Here is a 23,356-nt window from a genome sequence, read left to right as displayed (position 1 = left end):
AGAGCAGGATCCATTTTATTTTGCTTGCCTCCATTTTGTATAAGTGTTATTAGAGGTCAGAAAAACAAGACATAATTCACTATTCTTCATTGTGCTGTTATCGCTGATTCCTAAGAACTAATTGTAGCAGGGAATGTCCTTGGTAAAATAACGAATAATGTACTGTGTAAAAATGTGTTTGCGAAACCATAGGGAGGCAAGGGAGTAATACACTCCGACGCTTAGCCAATATATGGAGAATCCGCCTCCAACACAAGAATGCATAAAAAGTGTGTGTAAGCTTAAATAAACTAGAGATATTTCAGATACAGCCCTGGTGTATTGTGTCTTATCTCTCCGGTGCCGTGACGTCATCTCTACAGTGGACTCATCAGAGAGTAGGTCGAGACCTGCGACAACAGTCTGTCTCTATCTTTCCACGAAGCTGTGCAGTTCTGCGGGCACATAATGGGTGATGGTACCTACATCTGACACTATAACATGAGGATATTTGTAAAGAGTAAAACATCTTATTAGAAGGATATTATTGTTCATTCTGTTACTCGGGGAAGTGAAGGCTGCCGCAGGATGGCGCTGCAGGTTGCTCTGGGAGGCCTGGGGTTTCCTGGTTTTCTATCTTGTTCCTACAGACTGTTATCCTGAGGAGCAGGAAGGACTTTACCGTCACTTCCTGGATCGTTGTTGTTTATAGCAACGCAGGACAGGTCGCCGCCATGGCCGTATGTCAGCGCTGTGTGGTGGGGCTGCTGCTGGCTGCGGTGTGCGGGGCGACGGCCTCTGCCACTGAGCGTCCGGCTGCTGACAACGGGACGGAGCTGGGCAGTGACACTATGGAGGGACCGGCGGGGGCTCCCACCTCTGTACCCGGCACCGGAGACTATAACAATTCTGCGCCCGGCACCGGAGCCTATACCGACGCTGAGCCCGGCACCGGAGAGTACACTCTTCAGCCCGGCACCGCAGACTATACCAGTCCTGAGCCCGGCACCGGAGAGTCTAGCAGTCCTGCGCCCGGTACCGGAGAGCACAGCAGTGCTGAGCCTGTGCCCTGGGACCCGCGCTCGGAGGCACCAGGAGATCTGACCTCCATGTCGTCCCCCCCGGTGACTGTCCCCGAGCTCCCGCAGCCCCGCTCCCTCCGGCCCCTGGAGACCCCCGGTGAGTGGATCCGTCCCATCTTTCCTGTTTGTTGCTGTTGCAGCATGTCGCCAGTCCATGTGGCAGCCCCTTGTGTACAGGGATGTGTCCGCTCGGGGAGCTGTGCGGGGCTCGGGGAGCTGTGCGGGGCTCGGGGAGCAGTGCGGGGCTCGGGGAGCAGTGCGGGGCTCGGGGAGCAGTGCGGGGCTCGGGGAGCTGTGCGGGGCTCCGGGCAGTGTGTGCGGGGCTCGGGGAGCAGTGCGGGGCTCGGGGAGCAGTGCGTGCGGGGCTCGGGGAGCAGTGCGTGCGGGGCTCGGGGAGCAGTGCGTGCGGGGCTCGGGGAGCAGTGCGTGCGGGGCTCGGGGAGCAGTGCGTGCGGGGCTCCGGGCAGTGCGTGCGGGGCTCCGGGCAGTGCGTGCGGGGCTCCGGGCAGTGCGTGCGGGGCTCCGGGCAGTGCGTGCGGGGCTCCGGGCAGTGCGTGCGGGGCTCGGGGAGCAGTGTGTGCGGGGCTCGGGGAGCAGTGTGTGCGGGGCTCGGGGAGCAGTGTGTGCGGGGCTCGGGGAGCAGTGTGCGCGGGGCTCGGGGAACTGCGCGGTGCTCCGGGCAGTGTGTGCATCCTGGCTGACACTATATTAGAGATTGCCCTCAGGTTCCCTAAGATTTCCTGCCCGTTGGCACCAGACACCCTATAGCAGTCCATGGCAGCCGTTTAAGGCCAGGATCTCTAGCGAATGTTCTCATGCGAGAGGATCGGGACGATTGTGCACATGACACTTGGCTCAAACTCTGTCAGTGAGAATCGCCGCGGAGGTGACGGAGCAACTAATTTCTCCTCCTCGGTAATTGGACTGCACTCGGATGACCTCCGAGTGCAGTCCGATGTTTCACGCTCACACACAGACTTGTATGGGTGTGAGTGAGTCGATTCTCACAGCCACTTGCTGGATCGGCATGAGAGAATAATGGCAGATCCGCTCGGCCCCATAGTATAACACTATAAAACCTCATATAGCTCTCAGTCGTGTTATATATACCACAGTGTGAACGAGCCCATAATCACGTGAAAGTAAAAAGGCTCTGTCATGACAGTAGGGCAAAACTCCAGAGGAGCCACGCTGCTGAATGCATGGAACATCAATCCGTTCACTGACAGCAAGCAGACGTCTGGTGACCTTGCTCCACAAAGTGCACTAACAACTTGCCTCCTTTGTCGCCCTTCTAACCCCTATTTCTGACCACTGTCCTCCTCAGTCTCCAGCCTGTGTATCTGTGACCTGCTGGTGGGCGCCTGCGATGTGAACTGCTGCTGCGATCCTGACTGCAGCGCCGCTGACTGCAGTGTCTTCTCCGGATGCTCCGTCCCTGTCGTAACGTAAGTAAGAGGCAGCGATGGGTTAAATGATCTGCTCCTGCCCTGACTGCGGAGCTGTGAGAAGCCGCGCTGACATTGCTCTGGATTGGTATTTTAGTAGGATAAATATCGTCCCCTTGGCCGCCTGCCATGGTGAGTGGTAGTATTCTGTATGTATAATTATTATTCCCCCTGGATAGTAAGGGACGACATGTACGAGGGGCAGACGATCCACATTGCCAGCACATTGTGTTTAGGCACATGAGACCTCAATAATTGGCTAAGAGTTGTGCGATGATTGTCATAAACAGACCTTGGTAGTATATCACTCCGGCAGATCGCAGCCTGTGTAAGGTGAGATGTCAGCGCTGATTATTGCTGTTGGCTCAGTAGTTGGGAGAACAACAATGAATTGGAGTGACAGCAAGAAGTGCACAGAGGCATGGATGGATGGAGGGTCCGGTTAGGCTACTGGTGTGGTGCTGAACGGATCACTGTACAAGAGAAATTAGGCATCAGTGTCTACACAAACCATCCGAAGGTGTTATGCTACGTTCACATTTGCGTCGTTGGGCGTTGCGTCTGCGACGCAACGCACAACGCATGCAAAATGCATTGTTTTGTGACGCATGCGTCCATTTTGGCTTGATTTTGGATGCAAAAAAATGCAACATGTAGCGTCCTGTGCGCCCTGACGCTTGCGCCAAAAATGACGCATGCGTCACAAAACGCAAGACAACGCATGTCCATGTGCCCCCATGTTAAATATAGGGGCGCATGACGCATGCGTCGCTATGCATCGCCGAACCTGCACCCGACGCAATGCAAATGTGAACATAGCCTTAGCACGTCATAGGACTGCAGTGGATGTGTATTGCTCTGTTCTGTTCTATCAGTCCAGGATGAGTGGATATAAGATTTAGGGAAGCCCCTCACCATGCCCCTGCTCCACAGCGAAGACCGGCACTGTGTCTCCACGGGCAGCGCTGCAGCATGGGCACTGGTGGAATCCAGCATGAGACAGGGCTGCTGGAGAACATCACGGCACAGACGTTCCTCCCAACATTCATTCCACTGTTTTCAGGAGAGGAGGGACAGACTTTTATTAAGGCTCAGGTTACTGGGCGCCAGAAAGATTAGATGAAGATTTCTGGGCTCTTTGCTATTTTTTGTGACTTGCCAGTTATATCTTAAATCCATCATACGGTTACAGAGATATGAGCAGTTTTTATTTAGTGCTAATTTTTATGGTCTTCAACAAGGGGACTTTGACAATTTTTTTAGTTGTGATAAGTCCTTTCTAAAGGTGAAGTGGTGGTCTTCAGAAGTACAGTTTTAAAGTGAACCTGTTATCAGGATTTTGCTTAATAAACTACAGGCAGGGTCAGGTTGGCGCCGTTATACTGATTACAATGATAACTGGGTTGATGAAATCCGTCTTGTGGTTGTTTTTTAATCTTTATGTTCAGTTTTTAATTATTCTTGTGCTCCGGGGCGGCCTTTTGGGGGGTCTTTATGTGGTGCTCTGGTCTCATCTTCATCATTATCACTTAAGTGACACGTCTCTGAACCCTCAGTGACCTGCCTCCTATCTTAAATACTGCACTTGCGCAGTTCATATTGTGGTTGTTAAAGGGAAAGAAAAGTAACTACAGCAAAATAGCTCCGGCTCATGGGCAGTAGTATCTATTGCTGATGAAATTTTTTTTCCCTCCAACAAAATGACGGCGCTTGCGCGGTAGCATCTATAAAGGCATGCTCGCCACCTGCAGCTGCGCAGTTTGAGATGTTATCGCTGCTGTTCCCAGTGGGTGACATGACGTTTTTGTTTCAAGGGTTTGCTGCAGGCAATCAGTGGCTGCTGACTAGCTGCAGCCTTCACTACCTCCCATCTGACAATGTTGATGAGCTTCAGCTGATCAGCGTCTGCAACGGTCACGTGATACAATAATGTCTCATCATCCATTGGAAACCGTTGTGCCGTCGTTGCTGGAACAGTGCTGCTGCGGGAGGGGAGTATACCTTGTTTTTATTTAGTATGAGGTCCTGAATTGATTAACCAGTTCCAGACCACCCATGGACCACCAGTTCCAGACCACCCATGCTTGCAGAGGCAAGCCGTCAGCTGTCAGACATACAGCCATACTGCTCCATAGAGAAGGCAGAGATGGTTTATTACCTTCTCTGCCTTCAAGATCACAATAAACACACAGCACTGAACAAGCACTGGGTACATAGAAAGGAACTACTGACTGCTCTTTATCCTTCAAACCCGATGATTATATGATCGCTGGGTGTAGGGAGGGAGGAGAAACTGCTGGGTCCTATGTGACCCAGTCAGCTGTGCTATCCAGACAAGAGGCTGGATTTCCCCTGCAACTGTATATTAGCAATAAAAATGTATTGATATGTTAATTTGCCCTGTCCAACCCTCTTGCTGGTCTTTTAAGATCTTATGGGGAGCACAGTGTGGGAAATAAAAGAAAAAAATAAATAAAGCAATAAAAAAAAACCACTATTCTGAATCAATGTTTCTAGCCACACCCCTATAAAAATGTATGTCCAATATATAAGAATCATTTCTACAGAATGGGTAATGCTAGTTTTTGTTTTTTTTTTAACTGTCCTTTAGCCATAAAAAATGTGAATAATAGACTTGTATTTCCTATTCTTCTTTACATTTCCCCCCGATTTATATACAGAAAAAAAAGGAATATAAAATATTCGTAAAAATTAAAAAAGCCTAGAATTATTTGAATTTCCCAAACAAGAAATAATGTTAGTGCCTTTAAAAGCGGATGTACAAAAAAAAAACCCCTTGAAAATGTGCCCAGTCAGGAACAGAGAAAATGGCCCTGCCCTGAACTGGTTAAATAGAGGAGGCTAGTAGTGGACAATCCCTTTAATAATTTTAATTCGTACCTATGTATTTTTTACCAATACAAAAATGACTATAATGTTCCCTTAAATCCTACATGCAAACAATCATCTATTGGTGAATGGAAAGTGAGCTCTATACAACCGGCCATTGTGTTATTAGTGAAAAACAAGCTGTGTAAACAATCTGCCAGCTGAGTAATAGGCTTCCATGAATAGACTTTGTGCAACCTAGTTTTCACCATTATACAGAAATCTGTCCATCATAAGGGGCCTGAACTGCGCCCATAGAGTGGAGCAAGTGGAAGGAAAATCTAAACGAGCCGGGTCAGAACCGGAGAGACAGGGATAAAGACAAAATAGGAACCAAATACGCAATAAAACAAAACTGGGTCGAATCAACAACTATTGGCAGAGCAATCGGGCAGTTCAATGGTCAATCCAAACAGGCATGCAGGGGTTAAACAGATGTTGTCGGACACAGCAGGAACACTGGCCACTACAGCGCATCAAGCCGAGCTCCCCCAGTAATTAATGTCTCTATGACATACAGTATGTTTAACATGTAATCAGAGTTTTTGATTGAACTCTTCTTCTAGGCCACAAGGTGGCAGTCAAATCATTGATTTTTTTTTTTGTGTAGGCGACTGCTGAACATAATATATCCATCTCCAATAAAATAGATTAAATCCATCAGAAATGAAAAGCCACAGGTTCTGGATCATCATATGTTGGATTATTGAAAATTCATAGAAATGTGTTTTAAATGGAATCTATCACCCCATTTTTCGCCTATAAGCTAATGCCACCGGCATCAGGGGCTTATCTACAGCATTCTGTAATGGTGTAGCTAAGCCCCCGATGTAACCTGAAAGATAAGAAAAAGGAGTTAGATTATACTCACCCAGGGGCGGTCCCGGTTCGGGTCCGATGGGCGTCGCGGTTCAGCTCCTCCCATCTTCATACGATTATGTCCTCTTCTTTGCTTCCTCTCGTGGCTCCGGCGCAGGCGTACTTTGTCTGCCCTGTTGAGGGCAGAGCAAAGTACTGCAGTGCGCAGGTGTCGGGCCTCTCTGACCTTTCCCGGTGCCTGAGCACTGCAGTACTTTGCTCTGCCCTCAACAGGGCAAACAAAGTACGCCTGCGCTGGAGCCGCAGCGTGAAGACAAGAAGAGGACGTCATCGTAAGAAGATGGGAGGCCCCGGACCGGACCGCGACACCAATCGGACCAGAACCGGACCGCAGCGGGACCGCCCCTGGGTGAGTATAATCTAACCTCTTTTTCTCATCTTTCAGGATACATCGAGGGCTTATCTAAAGCATTACAGAATGTTGTAGATAAGCCCCCGATGGCGGTGGCCTTAGCTTATAGGTGAATTTTTGGGGTGACAGATTCCCTTTAAGTTCACTTGTATGATTTAAGAAAATTTAGGAGGAAAGGCAAAAACAAAATGGAATACCAACACTATAACGTCTGCTTATTTTTTTGTCAAATTACACATGATGGGCAGATTACATTTTTTACATAAAGTGGTTATCCATTATCTTATTAAATTGGGCCACTGGCAAGTAATGCTATAACATAAGCTTTCTTATCTGGTGAAGTCCCTGCCTCTCCAGTGCCGCCTCTCTGTTTTGTTTTACTTGCTGCCACGGTTTATCTACATCATGTGACCGCTAGAGCCAATCACTGTGCTCAGGTATCTTGTGCCGACCACTCATGGCATCAGCATTGCAGCCATGTTCTCAAAGACTGGCATTGAGCAGTGGGCAGGTGGCATTGATGTGGCAATGGATTCATAAGGTAAGTAATGCTTACTTTGTTATTTAAAGTAATACCTGCCTGCTTCCCAGTTGTCTATGACAACAGAAGACCCTTGATGTTTGTAATGAGCTTATCTAATCTCTACTCCTCCCCCCTCACTAACTGCCACCAGTTGTAAGCTAGAGTTGTTTGTAGCCACACTTAGCTCAGCTATATCCCCATCACCCCACACTGACTGCCATGAGACAAAAGTTGGAGGTGTTATCGTCACACTCAGCTTTGCTGTATGTCCTTATCCCACATGATGTATCACCTTTAATCTACACTGACTGTCCTGAGATGAAAGCTAGAGGTGTTTGTAATCACATGCTGCTCTGCTGTACACTAAAAACTAGCTCTGGGTTCAGTGTCATTAATGTCTCAAAGGAGAAAGCGTGTTCCTCTGACCTTCTGGGGGTATGTTTCATTTTTTTCCCCTTCCTGACGCCGCCTCTTATGATTGGTCAACGTCATGCAGGGGAGAAAAAATAACCACCACTAGACAAGACTCTCAGGAGACGCCACATTGGACATTTGTTGTGAAATTGGATTCTGGGCTCCCCCGGTGGCCACTTGTGGAATTGTACTTGTGTGCATCATCCCCTCTGTTCACCTGCTCCTATCAGGATGTGGGAGTCGCTATATAACCTTGCTCCTCTGTCAGTTTCATGCCGGTAAAAAATGTAATCAGAAGCCTTCTGTGCATGTTCCTGCTACTAGACAACTCCTAGCTAAGTTGGACTTTTGTCCTTGTGTGTTTTTGCATTTTGTTCCTGTTCACAGCTGCTGTTTCGTTACTGTGTCTGGAAAGCTCTTGTGAGCGGAAATTGCCACTCTGGTGTTATGAGTTAATGCTAGAGTCTTAAAGTAATTTCTGGATGGTGTTTTGATAGGGTTTTCTGCTGACCATGAAAGTGCCCTTTCTGTCTTCATGCTATCTAGTAAGCGGACCTCGATTTTGCTAAACCTATTTTCATACTACGTTTGTCATTTCATCTAAAATCACCGCCAATATATGTGGGGGCCTCTGTCTGCCTTTTGGGAAAATTTCTCTAGAGGTGAGCCAGGACTGTCTTTTCCTCTGCTAGGATTAGGTAGTTCTCCGGCTGGCGCTGGGCATCTAGGGATAAAGAACGTAGGCATGCTACCCGGCCACTTCTAGTTGTGCGGCAGGTTTAGTTCATGGTCAGTATAGTTTCCATCTTCCAAGAGCTAGTTCTCATATATGCTGGGCTATGTTCTCTCGCCATTGAGAATCATGACAGTTTGACCGGCCCAAAAAAGGGTTAAATTACTGGCTGAGAAAGGAGAGAAAAAAGAAGTCTGCTACAATTTTTTTTTTTTTTTTTTTTTTCCCTCTAGTTCTGAGTGTGCTCTTAATTGAATCACTTGCTATTCTGCCTATACTGCAGCCTTCCTCTCTTTCTCTCCTTCTAATCCTTGAATGGCTCTGTGTTCACCTGTTTCAAATGGATCTTCAGAGTGTAGCTACAGGTTTGAATAATCTCGCCACAAAGGTACAATATTTGCAAGATTTTGTTGTTCATGCACCTATGTCTGAGCCTAGAATTCCTTTGCCTGAATTCTTCTCGGGGAATAGATCTCACTTTCAAAATTTTAAAAATAATTGCAAATTGTTTTTGTCCCTGAAGTCTCGCTCTGCCGGAGACCCTGCACAGCAGGTCAGGATTGTAATTTCCTTGCTCCGGGGCGACCCTCAGGACTGGGCTTTTGCATTGGCACCAGGGGATCCTGCGTTGCTCAATGTGGATGCGTTTTTTCTGGCCTTGGGGTTGCTTTATGAGGAACCTCATTTAGAGCTTCAGGCGGAAAAGGCCTTGATGTCCTTGTCTCAGGGGCAAGATGAAGCTGAAATATACTGCCAAAAATTCCGCAAATGGTCTGTGCTTACTCAGTGGAATGAGTGCGCCCTGGCGGCGATTTTCAGAGAAGGTCTCTCTGATGCCATTAAGGATGTTATGGTGGGGTTCCCTGTGCCTGCGAGTCTGAATGAGTCCATGACGATGGCTATTCAGATCGATAGGCGTCTGCGGGAGCGCAAACCTGTGCACCATTTGGCGGTGTCTACTGAGAAAACGCCAGAAAATATGCAATGTGATAGAATTCTGTCCAGAAGCGAGCGGCAGAATTTTAGACGAAAAAATGGGTTGTGCTTCTATTGTGGTGATTCAACTCATGTTATATCAGCATGCTTTAAGCGTACTAAGAAGCCTGACAAGTCTGTTTCAATTAGCACTTTACAGTCTGTTTATTCTATCTGTGACCCTGATTTGTTCTTTGTCATCTATTACCGCGGACGCCTATGTCGACTCTGGCGCTGCTTTGAGTCTTATGGATTGGTCCTTTGCCAAACGCTGTGGGTATGATTTGGAGCCATTGGAGGCTCCGATACCTCTGAAAGGGATTGACTCCACCCCATTGGCTAGTAATAAACCACAATACTGGACACAAGTGACTATGCGTGTTAATCCGGATCACCAGGAGGTTATTCGCTTTCTGGTGCTGTATAATCTACATGATGTTTTGGTGCTGGGATTGCCATGGCTGCAATCTCATAACCCAGTCCTCGACTGGAGAGCTATGTCTGTGTTAAGCTGGGGATGTAAAGGAACTCATGGGGACGTATCTTTGGTTTCCATTTCATCATCTATTCCCTCTGAGATTCCTGAATTCTTGTCTGACTTTCGTGACGTTTTTGAAGAACCCAAGGTTGGTTCACTACCTCCGCACCGGGAGTGCGATTGTGCCATAGACTTGATCCCGGGTAGTAAATACCCTAAGGGTCGTTTATTTAATCTGTCTGTGCCTGAACACGCGGCTATGCGAGAATATATAAAGGAGTCCTTGGAAAAGGGACATATTCGTCCTTCGTCATCTCCCTTAGGAGCCGGTTTTTTCTTTGTGTCTAAGAAAGACGGCTCTTTGAGGCCGTGTATTGATTATCGACTTTTGAATAAAATCACGGTTAAATATCAATATCCGTTACCACTGCTTACTGATTTGTTTGCTCGTATAAAGGGGGCCAAGTGGTTCTCTAAGATTGATCTCCGTGGGGCGTATAATTTGGTGCGAATCAAGCAGGGGGATGAGTGGAAAACCGCATTTAATTCGCCCGAGGGCCATTTTGAGTATTTGGTGATGCCTTTTGGTCTTTCAAATGCCCCTTCAGTCTTCCAGTCCTTTATGCATGACATTTTCCGTGATTATTTGGATAAATTTATGATTGTGTATCTGGATGATATTCTGATTTTTTCGGATGACTGGGACTCTCATGTCCAGCAGGTCAGGAGGGTTTTTCAGGTTTTGCGGTCTAATTCCTTGTGTGTGAAGGGTTCTAAGTGTGTTTTTGGGGTTCAAAAGATTTCCTTCTTGGGATACATTTTTTCCCCCTCTTCCATCGAGATGGATCCTGTCAAGGTTCAGGCTATTGGTGATTGGACGCAACCCTCTTCTCTTAAGAGTCTTCAGAAATTTTTGGGCTTTGCTAACTTTTATCGTCGATTTATTGCTGGTTTTTCTGATGTTGTAAAACCATTGACTGATTTGACTAAGAAGGGTGCTGATGTTGCTGATTGGTCCCCTGATGCTGTGGAGGCCTTTCGGGAGCTCAAGCGCCGCTTTTCTTCCGCCCCAGTGTTGCGTCAGCCTGATGTTGCTCTTCCTTTTCAGGTTGAGGTCGACGCTTCTGAAATCGGAGCTGGGGCGGTGTTGTCGCAGAGAAGTTCCGACTGCTCCGTAATGAGACCTTGTGCCTTTTTTTCCCGTAAATTTTCGCCCGCCGAGCGGAATTATGATATTGGGAATCGGGAGCTTTTGGCCATGAAGTGGGCTTTTGAGGAGTGGCGTCACTGGCTTGAGGGGGCCAGACATCAGGTGGTGGTATTGACTGACCACAAAAATTTAATTTACCTTGAGTCTGCCAGGCGCCTGAATCCTAGACAGGCGCACTGGTCGTTGTTTTTCTCTCGGTTTAATTTTGTGGTGTCTTACCTACCGGGTTCTAAGAATGTTAAGGCGGATGCCCTTTCTAGGAGTTTTGAGCCTGACTCCCCTGGTAATTCTGAGCCCACAGGTATCCTTAAAGATGGAGTGATATTGTCTGCCGTTTCTCCAGACCTGCGGCGGGCCTTGCAGGAGTTTCAGGCGGATAGACCTGATCGTTGCCCACCTGGTAGACTGTTTGTTCCTGATGATTGGACCAGTAGAGTCATCTCTGAGGTTCATTCTTCTGCGTTGGCAGGTCATCCTGGAATCTTTGGTACCAGGGATTTGGTGGCAAGGTCCTTCTGGTGGCCTTCCCTGTCACGAGATGTGCGAGGCTTTGTGCAGTCTTGTGACGTTTGTGCTCGGGCCAAGCCTTGTTGTTCTCGGGCTAGTGGATTGTTGTTACCCTTGCCTATCCCGAAGAGGCCTTGGACGCACATCTCGATGGATTTTATTTCGGATCTGCCTGTTTCTCAGAAGATGTCTGTCATCTGGGTGGTGTGTGACCGTTTCTCTAAGATGGTCCATCTGGTTCCCTTGCCTAAGTTGCCTTCTTCTTCCGAGTTGGTTCCTCTGTTTTTTCAAAATGTTGTTCGTTTGCATGGTATTCCGGAGAATATCGTTTCTGACAGAGGGACCCAATTCGTGTCTAGATTTTGGCGGGCGTTCTGTGCTAGGATGGGCATAGATTTGTCTTTTTCGTCTGCTTTCCATCCTCAGACTAATGGCCAGACCGAGCGGACTAATCAGACCTTGGAGACATATTTGAGGTGTTTTGTGTCTGCGGATCAGGATGATTGGGTTGCTTTTTTGCCTTTGGCGGAGTTCGCCCTCAATAATCGGGCCAGCTCTGCCACCTTGGTGTCCCCGTTTTTCTGTAATTCGGGGTTTCATCCTCGATTTTCCTCCGGTCAAGTGGAATCTTCGGATTGTCCTGGAGTGGATGCTGTGGTGGAGAGGTTGCATCAGATTTGGGGGCAGGTGGTGGACAATTTGAAGTTGTCCCAGGAGAAGACTCAGCTTTTTGCCAACCGCCGTCGTCGTGTTGGTCCTCGGCTTTGTGTTGGGGACTTGGTGTGGTTGTCTTCTCGTTTTGTCCCTATGAGGGTTTCTTCTCCTAAGTTTAAGCCTCGGTTCATCGGCCCGTACAAGATATTGGAGATTCTTAACCCTGTGTCCTTCCGTTTGGACCTCCCTGCATCCTTTTCGATTCATAATGTTTTTCATCGGTCATTGTTGCGCAGGTATGAGGTACCGGCTGTGCCTTCCGTTGAGCCTCCTGCTCCGGTGTTGGTTGAGGGTGAGTTGGAGTACGTTGTGGAAAAGATCTTAGACTCTCGTGTTTCCAGACGGAAACTCCAGTATCTGGTCAAATGGAAGGGATATGGTCAGGAGGATAATTCTTGGGTCACTGCCTCTGATGTTCATGCCTCCGATCTTGTCCGTGCCTTTCATAGGGCTCATCCTGATCGCCCTGGTGGTTCTGGTGAGGGTTCGGTGCCCCCTCCTTGAGGGGGGGGTACTGTTGTGAAATTGGATTCTGGGCTCCCCCGGTGGCCACTTGTGGAATTGTACTTGTGTGCATCATCCCCTCTGTTCACCTGCTCCTATCAGGATGTGGGAGTCGCTATATAACCTTGCTCCTCTGTCAGTTTCATGCCGGTCAACAATGTAATCAGAAGCCTTCTGTGCATGTTCCTGCTACTAGACAACTCCTAGCTAAGTTGGACTTTTGTCCTTGTGTGTTTTTGCATTTTGTTCCTGTTCACAGCTGCTGTTTCGTTACTGTGTCTGGAAAGCTCTTGTGAGCGGAAATTGCCACTCTGGTGTTATGAGTTAATGCTAGAGTCTTAAAGTAATTTCTGGATGGTGTTTTGATAGGGTTTTCTGCTGACCATGAAAGTGCCCTTTCTGTCTTCATGCTATCTAGTAAGCGGACCTCGATTTTGCTAAACCTATTTTCATACTACGTTTGTCATTTCATCTAAAATCACCGCCAATATATGTGGGGGCCTCTGTCTGCCTTTTGGGAAAATTTCTCTAGAGGTGAGCCAGGACTGTCTTTTCCTCTGCTAGGATTAGGTAGTTCTCCGGCTGGCGCTGGGCATCTAGGGATAAAGAACGTAGGCATGCTACCCGGCCACTTCTAGTTGTGCGGCAGGTTTAGTTCATGGTCAGTATAGTTTCCATCTTCCAAGAGCTAGTTCTCATATATGCTGGGCTATGTTCTCTCGCCATTGAGAATCATGACAGACATTATCACAAATTGTAACCTAAATGTTACAAGATACTGTCTCCTTAATGGAGAGGAGATATCAAAAAATCTATTTATATAACTACCTTAAATTGTCTGTCATCCACTTCTGTCTTGACGTCCTCGAATCCCACAATCCACCGCGCCGCACCGGAAGTCCCCCAACCGCCATATTGGAATACCCAAGTGATGGGTATTCCAATATGGCACCCGCTGGAGGTACCAGGCCCTTGCGTAGTACCACCAGTGGGTCATCGCAGAACCCCCCACTGCTGGGACTCCCCGCCACAAAAAACCCCACGCCGCTGGGATCCCGGCCACCGCTCAGATCCAGACCACCGGGGCACCCTCCCCACCGGGCAGCCATAGGAAAATGATTCACTGAGCAGGCGCAGTAAATCAGACCGCCATCTTTGTAGAGGCAGATGACGGTGGCCGGGCACATTAACTGCGCATGCGCGAACCCAGGGAGCGCATGCGCAGTTGATCTATCTGTTTATTTATGAACTGCGTCACAGCATGTCATTGTTTGACAGATGCTGTGACGCGCATGCCAGCAGCCTCTGAATTGGTGGAAGTTTAGACTCCACTACTTTCCCCTTGCTTTATGGCCTTGACAAGACAGGAGAACTCAGCACATGGTGTAGTTGATAGGTGGGTGAGCGCTTGGGGATGAGAGATTCTCAGTGCTGCAAAGCCTGCCCCCATCGGGACATCACCACCCTCCCGATGGGATAGCATCGGGCCTCCATCTAGTGTGTGTGTGTGTGTGTGTATATATATATATATATATATATATATATATATATATATATATATATATATATATATCTATCTCTATATATATATATATATATATCTCTATATATATATATATATATATATCTCTATATATATCTCTATATATATATATATATATATATATATATATCTCTATCTATCTTTAGGGCGGAGCCTTTTCTATGTCATGCATATATTTTATAAAGGCTTACGGAGATGTTTTGTCTTTGACACAATCTCTTTATTAAAATATAGAAGACACCTAAGTGTCCATATAGTTTTTTTTCCTGTTTGTAATATGTTTTATGCATTTTTATTTTTATAGTGGAGACAGCGAGTTGTGCAAACGCGACGCCGTCTTGTATTCAATCAGTTCTTCAAAAGTTCCTCAAAGAGTAACAGAAATAGTGGAAGTCCTTAACCCAAATATTTTCTGCATCCAAGCCACAAACTGTGAGTATTGCTGAAATCTAAAAGATTGCAAATATAAAGGTTATAAAACTGTATCCATTCAGAGAGTAAGTAGCATCTGACAGCTCCAAACCAGGGAGCAGAACGGAATTATTTGGTCCCGCGCTCTGAGCACAGCGGTAACAGAAGTGTAAGGTTTTACCCATTGAGTCATTGCTTTGCGTTTCTCAGCTGCTCTGGAATAGGACAGCTGTGAGATTTCCACATGGATGGAGTTCATACATGACCACCGCTATCTTATGGTGGGGTATTTCCGGTGGTTGGACCTGCCTTGCATAGGTGATAATTTCCAGTATTGGGAATGACTGTAATTTCCCATTCACATGATTATGAAACTAATTAGTTACTTAAGTGATCTTTCTAATAACAGCTTACTCTTTTAATGACTCCTGTATATTTTAATAATTGTTATAGACCAGCCAGCATTATCGTTCATAACCCCAGATGATCCAACAGAGGCAAACTTTGACAGTCTTCTCCAGGAATTTGGTGGAATAGACTTTAACGTTGGAGGTGCTGTACAAAGTACGGTTGGCTCCGCTGAAGCCCGCAAGTCATCGAAGTATGAGGTAAATATTGTTCTGGTCTCATATAAAGGGCCATCCTCACAGACTGCAGAGCTCTCCTGCCCTCAGAATTGCCGTAAATGGAGAATCCTCAGAACTGCTCATTATTGTTTCCTAATTGCAAGGTGTTTTGTTGGTCAGATATGGTCACTCGTCTCTACATCAGCTGCCATTTTGAAAACATGAGCTGTTCAGTTTGTGCGGCCGGTTTTACTTACAAGTGAGCAGCACTTCACAAAGGAGGAGAATCTGTAATACCTATCTATTAGGAAGCGACAAAAATCATGTCCTGACTCATGTGGTAAAATAAAGTTACAGCGGACTACTGTTAGAGCCGTGTCTGTGCCCGCACTCGCTTTACTTCTGTTGATGGCCGCTGCCACATCTTCATTCAGTTACATCCCAAACAAAGAACAACATAAATACACGCCTGGCCGGGTAACCAAGGGTGGGTGCTGTGACCCCCAATAGAGGCTACGAGAAAGGGATTTTACAGTGAGTAAAAAACAGTCTTTATTTCTCGGTCGTCTCATTAGGGATGTTCTAAAGCTGTTCCTGGGAGGGAAAGTAACGTAATTTTACTGTTTTATCTCAGACACTTTTTGTACCGTAGCTCAATCTGCAGCTTGAGCAATCGCTGCCTGTAGTATGTTCCTGCCCAGACTTGTATCTGCCAAAGCAAAAGTGTGGACCCTGTAAAACTTAGCAAAGGTATACAGAGATGACCACGTGGCTGCTTTACAGAGTAGTAGAACCGATGCCTGGTGACAAACCACCCAGAAAGTTCCAACCACCTAAACTTTATTCCAGAAAATGAAGTATTTATCCCAGAAAATGATTGCAATTACACATGTTTATTTCCATTTGTGTGTATTGAAACAACAGAACAAAAAGGCAAAAGGACCTAATTTCTCAAAATTGTGGGTAAACTACTTTGTTTAAAGCATGTGAAGCTTGTTCAAACTCACATGTGGCAAGGAACAGGTGAGGGCCATATGAAAATCATACCTGAAATCCGGTAAAAAGGGGAGGAGTTGACTCAGTCTTTGCATTGTGTGTCTGCAGTAATTTTCTGGGAGAAATACTTCATTTTCAGGAACAATTTCAAAGGTGCCAACACTTTCGGCCAGGACTGTATAGTATTGAATGTCTTGAAACAACATAAAGTGCCGAAAAGTTTCTGGAAATTGTGGATGTTACCACAATTTCTAGGTATAGGTCTTATCAGTGTCTTTACCGGAGGGAGAAATTCAGCTACTTGGTATGAGCCATAATGGAGACATCATGTTCTCCACACCACCGGAATACAGACAGTGTGTACGTTACTTGTACTCCGCCAGTGGAGAGGAGAGCGGTCCTGTTATAGAGTAGCGATACAAATGTAACAGATGGCAGTGGGTCTGAACATGGTACTTCTCTTTAGTGTGTTTCTGTTAGGCCTGTCATTGCGCTTTGTGATTTTTTTTTTATTTTTTTTATTTTTTTACTTGCGTTTCTAGATATAAAAATGATCATCTACCTAAGCATCCTAGCATGTAATAGTATTGTATCATAGAATTGGTTCCTTAGATGATGTAACATATACAACCTGGTTATGTAATTTAGATTAGAAACTTAAACAGGAAAGGAACTTGAATGGGATGGCAAGAGGGGCGAAGGGATATTTTGTAAATTTCAGAATCCTTATCTTTATATCTTTCCCACATCAAATAAAGAAAATCTTTAATCTTGGATATATTCTTATGTAGGATAAATAATCCATGCTGCTTATTTTCATGGCTTAAAGAATTATTTTGTTATTGAGCAAATAGACTAAGATTTATTATAAAGACCTAATGGCAGGGAGACTATCCACCCAATTGTAGCATTGAAAACAGTCCAGTCCACCTGTACAACCTGCCGGAGCCTTTTGTATCGCTCTGCAATACACCTTGATCTCTGTCACATCTAGTGCATGGTTGTTTGCTTTTGGAAACATTTAAAGCACCCTTCCAGGCAAATTGGAAGGTTTGACAATACATGGAAAACGTACAGTCAACAAACATGGTGTCCTCCTTTTGAGCTCTCCTCTTGCTTTTCCCCTCCTCTTTTTTCAATATCACAAAATGGTCATTGAAGTGTCTGATTTCTCTGCTGAGAGCCTTTTCTAGGAGGTGTAGACATGAAAGGATGGCCACTGCACTAATGTTGGTGCTGATCCTATCAGAGGGCATGGTGTAGGTCCTATTTTCTGATAAGACAGAGGCCATCAGGTATGTCGATGCAGGCGGCCGAAAGACCTGCCCCCAAAGAAACCTGAGAGTAATGAACTGTTGGGAAAGACCCAAAAAAGAAACACTAAATAAAAAGGTCATTATCGCTGGAGCCATATGGTAGAATTAAACATAAAGAGCAGAACACTCAGGAGAGCAGTGCGAATGAGATCATACAGTGACCACTTCGTCTAGGTCATAGGTCCCCTATAATTGATGGGTTACAGTTAATTGCATCACGTTTAACCCTATATATGCATGAGTGTATGTATAAACGCACACACTATGAAATTAATGTCTGAAACTGCATGTATGTATTTTGTTTTTTGTTCTTTTTTAAAGTACGGTTCCCCCCTCCTGACTCAGGACTCGTACCTAAAACTCCCTGCTCCTCTAGGAACAAGTGAATGCACAGACAGTAACCCAGTTGGTAAGATAGCTTTTAGCCGGTTAATTTATCTTTGTTTTTGTTTTTTTTTTATTGTGCTTTGTTTCATGTTTTCACAAACCCATTGTAATGTTTAATTAATATTTCAGATGTTTGGGATGTGTTCTGCCATATAACCTGCGATGAAAATAAAGACCACTCACCATGTGCACCAGATGGATGTGGTCGGCATTAGAACACTGTACTAATAAACTTGTTTTTTTCAATAGGATTTTTGGAGAGCCAGGATTTTACATGTAGTCGGCAAATAGAGATAGAGAATTGCTCCATCCCTGTCCTGACTCTTGGAACTTACACAAACGTTGAAGTCTTGACTGTAAGTAATTAAAGATTATCATCACGCGTTATTTCTAAAGATCCACCTTATCACAAAGCCCAGTACACAAGAAATGTATAATGGTTCTGCATAAATGCCCTTAACAATATACATGGAGAAGAGGCCATAGAATCAGTGGGTTCTGTAGACAGTGGGAGTTATGTCTGTTAAATGATTGGTTTAGGGAAGAGAGAAAAATAAAAGCTGCAAATTGTACAGCACATGCAAGTCGTGGACAATGGCAGGGGTAAAGCATCCTGGAAAGTGATGGAAAGGGAGTTCTTGCACCTATAATGCTGGCATTATGTGGCTGAAAAGGAACTGCCCAAAAAGAATGAATGGTGAAAAGTTATAGAACATGAGATATTAGAGCATATTAGACTGGTATGTGCAGGGGTGTAACTATAGTAGGTTCGGTTGTTGGAGTCAGACCCAACAGGTCCCCTTTTGGCCTGTAAGAGAAAATCACAGTACTATTAAAGACCTGTCATATTTGGAGTCTCTGAAGGGGATTTTGCATTGGGGCCCATGAGCTTCTAGTTATGCCACTGATACCCAGTGCACCAGAAACAGCAGTCACTTGTATGGGGGTGAAGACCGCAGACCCCACTACTCTTCAATTTCTGTGTGAAGGGACTGGTACACTATGAAAGTCGTACATAATAGTTTACGTGTTATACAGATTATCCGTGGTTTTGTTTGGAGTGAAGTTAGTTGTTTTTTTGTTTTTTTTACTCTCATTACTGTTTTTTTTTTTTTTTTAATTTACAGGCGCCCAACCTCCAGAATACTGTAAGAATGTTTTTTGTTTCAGTCTGTGTTAATTTCTTGTATCACTTGGGGTGTGTGCATAACGCATCTTTAAAATTTGAGTGAACCTGCCAGGTTTTCCCAGAGGAAGTCACTTCATGTTAGCCTTTTTTTGTCCTAAAGTGTCTTTTTTTTTTTTTTTTTAAATCATTTTGTGGCCATTTTTTGAGCATTTTTTTTTCCTTCATTTTTGGGGGATTTTTTTTAAACTTATTTTTCCGGTATTTTTTTTTCCTCTCTATTCAACAATGAAGAAACTTACAACAAGTGGGTTCTCAAGTGAAAACTCTGCAACAACACTCAAATGACACTCCGGAGCCTTCCAGACATCTTTTGAGCCTTCCCATTGACTTGCATTGTAAAGTCTAGGAGATCTTCTGAGCAGAAAACACCTGACGAATGGTCAAGTCATCTCTATTAGCCGCTTGGCGTTTATTTTTTTAAAACTGAAATGGTTAAAAGACGCTCAGAAGCCTGAACATATGGCCTGCAAGTCGTTTCTACATGAAAATCTATATGTTCATTCTTCTGAGTAGCTTCTGAGCGCTTTTTCAAGCAGAATCCTTCTGAAAATGACATTGTGTGCACATAGCTTTACACTTTTTTTTTGAGATTGTAATTAATGCAAAGTATATATGCACAAAGCACACGTTACTTCTGTTTGTACAATAGTCTTACATACTCATAATTTTTAAAGCACCACTTCAGCGTTTTTTTTTGCTTTTTATTTCACAGCCGGAGTGGTGTCAGTAATGTCTTCTGCTCATCCCAATGCTGCTCTGGTCACATTCCCCATTCCGCCATCTTGTGACCGGAGCTCCTGAATGTCCGAAAGTCAGAGGTAACGGTCACAAGCTCTCTGTGTAAGTCCGAGAGTCTCGCTCTGGCTCTCATAGACTTACACTGAGAAGCAACTTCTGGTCCGCCCAGCAAACACTGGAGCGATCCAGCAGGACCAGAGCGGTGCTGAGAACAGCAGAAGATGGCAGCGGAAAAGCTACTACACGCAGGGAACGTACATTAGTGATACCACTCTGATAGTGAAATAAAAGCAAAAATGTCGGAGTGGTTCTTTAAATATCTTTACATTTCAGCAAGCGTCATATTGCAACGTATATACTGGGGCAAATGTCTTTTCTGATGTATTGCAGATTAACGTGAGTCTTCAGGCAATTACAATAAAATCAATAGATGGTGCTGTCTTTCGTGGAAATGTTAGTGACTATATACCTTCCTATGACAACACTACAGGAGTATGCAATCATGTTGTTCTTGGGGTAAGTACTTTTATACTTAAGCTATGTTGTGTACATTTTAGACAAAGCTTTATTATTTCAAAGTACAAACTGCAGACACTATTAAATAGATTTCTTAGATCTGATGAGGCTAGTGTACTTACTTTGAAAAATCATTGCCATAACGGCTGTATAATCCTTAGTCCCTAAACCTAAATTAATATGAGGATTGTAACGCTAGATTCAGAAAATCCTTATTTTAATGTCGGGCAAGAAAATGTTCAAAAATGATTATACAGCCATTCGGACAGGGTTTTTTAAAGTAAGGCCGGGGTCACACTTGCGAGTTCAGTGCGAGAAACTTGAGCATCAATACCCGGCACTGCCGCCAGCACTTGGGACCGGAGCATTCACCTGCATAGAAATACATGCAGCCGCACACTCTGGTCCCGAGTGCTGGCGGCAGTGCCGGGTATTGAGGTTCAAGACTCGAGCTAGTTTCATGAATTGAACTCGCAAGTGTGACCCCGGCCTTAGAACACCAGCCTCATCAGATTTCTGACAATCTCATTTACACTGACACATTTGTGGGATGCCAATGGGTTTTTACAGCAGCTGAGGGTCTGCTGAAGACCACAGTGCCTGCCATGACTGTACTTCTGTGAAGACCACCATCATTTTCACTATATACTCCAATACTATGTTTATACTATATGCTGTAATAACAATCAGATGATTGCAGGTTCAAGTCCCCTAAGAGAACTAACAAGTGAAGTTAAAAAAAAAAAAAAAAATTTTTTATAAAAATTCAGAAATAAATACGTGAATGAAAATCCAATTCACACAACTCAAAACCATGAAAAAAATGTAATTTAAGCGAATCTACTCCAAAATCAATAAACGATGCAAATGATTTTTTTTTTATTTTTTTTTACAAACCTACAAATTTTAGTTTACAACTTAAATTAAAAAAAGTAAGAATGAACTTAACTATATGTTTGGTATTGCTGGTAATTGTAGTGATCTGGAGAATCTTGTTGCCAGGTCACTTTTTTTGCATAATAAATGCCATAAAAACAAAAGAGGAAAAAAAAATTAGTTTGTTTGTGCAATTTCCTTGCGCTTTTCCAGTACGTTGAATGGTAAAATGAACGAAATTAAAAGAACAAGCCCTCCTACAGCTATGTTGATGACAAAAAAAAAAAGTTATGGCTCTCATAAAAAAAAAAAAAAGAAAAGAAACAAAAGCAGAAAATTGTCATGTTGGGAAAGGGGTTGATATTGGTGTCTAAAAATAAAAATTTTTATATAATAAAAGTTTTATTGTGTAATAATGTACCACACCCAGACTGGCATCAACGTGACATGAGATGTCCTGTAAACAGATCAGATAAAAGATTGCCACACGTCTGTTGCTGGTTATCACATTTAGTCAGCTAAGGCTATGTGCACAAGGGTCACTTAAAGGGGGATTCTGTGCTTCTAGCACTAAAGGGCTCTGTAAATGGACACTGCAAAGTATTTTAGGTAAATCTGCGCACCGGTAGGCAAATAGCGCGCCATCCAGTTCTTCCTCCCTGAAGAAGGCTTGTACACCGAAACGTACGTAGGGGCTCCAGGCGCCACGCTGCATTTCTGGTAACCATTTACTACATCCTATTCTTCTACTTTGCCCACTTTTGTTTTGTGACACATTTATATGGCTTATATCTACTTCATTTTAACCGTATAGCATTGTCTGCTACATGCCATTTTTTTTTGTCGCATCTCACCTGTGGTCATCAGTCATAATTTACCTTGTTTGATGTTTGTTTTACCTTTATTATCTTTATACTTACCTGCAAACCATTGGTGGCACCATCTTATGGCTAACGGTGGTAACTTCACTGTTTTTAATTATTATTATTAATAAAAATGTACTTTTCATTGCATTTTTCGTGTGCCTTGGTCATTCACACCTCTCCCCTATATGATATTCTTTTCAGCTAAATGGGCTGATCTGCATTACCTGGCACAGCTACACCTGTATGGGCATTTTGCCTACATTATCAATAAAGGGACTACAGCACTCTTTCGAGCACCACATCCTATTTGTTCTGCTCATTATAGACATTTTATTGGTTATAAGTCACTTTGTACACCAAGTGCACTATTTATTTTTATTTAAACCTTAGAAAAGATCATAGAGCTGAAAAGGTTTTTGTTTCATGGAAATTGCAACATACGGCAACTTTTCCAAGGCAGTTGTGCAATCTAGTATGATAAAGAAGTTACACAAACATCCTGTGCTTTGCGGCTTGTTGGGAGGAGTAGTTCATCTAGTACATGTGTAAGTAATTGTACATTTACAAGGTGACCTTTTTTCTTTCTAGGTAGTTATGAATACTTCTTAGTGGTTGATTTCCTGCATTTTCCTCCTTAGGGAAGCTATACATTCACATATACAGATAAAGGTGAGATCACAAGCATTGCTGCATCTTTTCTTCTTGGAGCGATCGATAAGAACACCGTCCAACAGAACTTCCAGATACGTTTCACTGAGGTACAAAATGCTGCATTTTTAAAAGGAGTGTGTCGTCAGCAAATGGCCTATTGTTTAAATCAAGCTTTTAGGGGTTTTTTTTACAAATTTTTGGGAGTAATTTTTACATTTTCCATGTCACTATCGCTAAAAAAAACCTCGCCTCCTGAAAAGCCTCATAATTAATGAATCCTTCCAGTAGTAACAATAGGTTGGGTTACAGTGACACACATCCTCTATGTTCACAAGCTAACACAGGATCATACTATTCACAATATGTGATGGTCACAGCTTATTTCCTTTTCCATGGATCATGTTTGATGCACAGGCCGCTGAGCACGCCTAGAGTACTCCCCCATTTGAGGCCATAAGTCAGATTCGGCTGTATCAGCTCCTTGTGGCTGATCGAAATGCTGTTAACATCAGCTCAGACAAAGTGGCAGCCCTCATAACAGAATAAAGAAATCTACCGTTAAACCATTAAATAAATATATATATATGTTTGGACACGCCTTCTCATGTAAAGAT

The 23,356-nt window shown here is 44.3% G+C and overlaps 1 protein-coding gene across 1 annotated transcript in view; it reads left to right on the top strand.

The window, feature by feature from the left end:
• Positions 1-648: 648 nt before the first annotated feature.
• The window catches only part of TCTN1 (tectonic family member 1), a 68,644-nt gene continuing 45,936 nt past the window's right edge, over positions 649-23,356 (top strand). Inside the window, exons 1-9 of the mRNA XM_077292787.1 lie at positions 649-1,158; positions 2,389-2,509; positions 14,535-14,662; positions 15,095-15,249; positions 17,841-17,928; positions 18,156-18,262; positions 19,034-19,054; positions 20,224-20,349; positions 22,730-22,849. Of these exons, the coding sequence (XP_077148902.1) occupies positions 714-1,158; positions 2,389-2,509; positions 14,535-14,662; positions 15,095-15,249; positions 17,841-17,928; positions 18,156-18,262; positions 19,034-19,054; positions 20,224-20,349; positions 22,730-22,849 (1,311 nt within the window). The 5' untranslated portion in view covers positions 649-713. The remainder of the gene's footprint in view (positions 1,159-2,388; positions 2,510-14,534; positions 14,663-15,094; positions 15,250-17,840; positions 17,929-18,155; positions 18,263-19,033; positions 19,055-20,223; positions 20,350-22,729; positions 22,850-23,356) is intronic.

Source organism: Ranitomeya variabilis, chromosome 1, assembly GCF_051348905.1.
Source record: "Ranitomeya variabilis isolate aRanVar5 chromosome 1, aRanVar5.hap1, whole genome shotgun sequence".
NCBI lineage: Eukaryota > Metazoa > Chordata > Amphibia > Anura > Dendrobatidae > Ranitomeya > Ranitomeya variabilis.
This window is presented reverse-complemented; position numbering and strand designations above follow the sequence as displayed.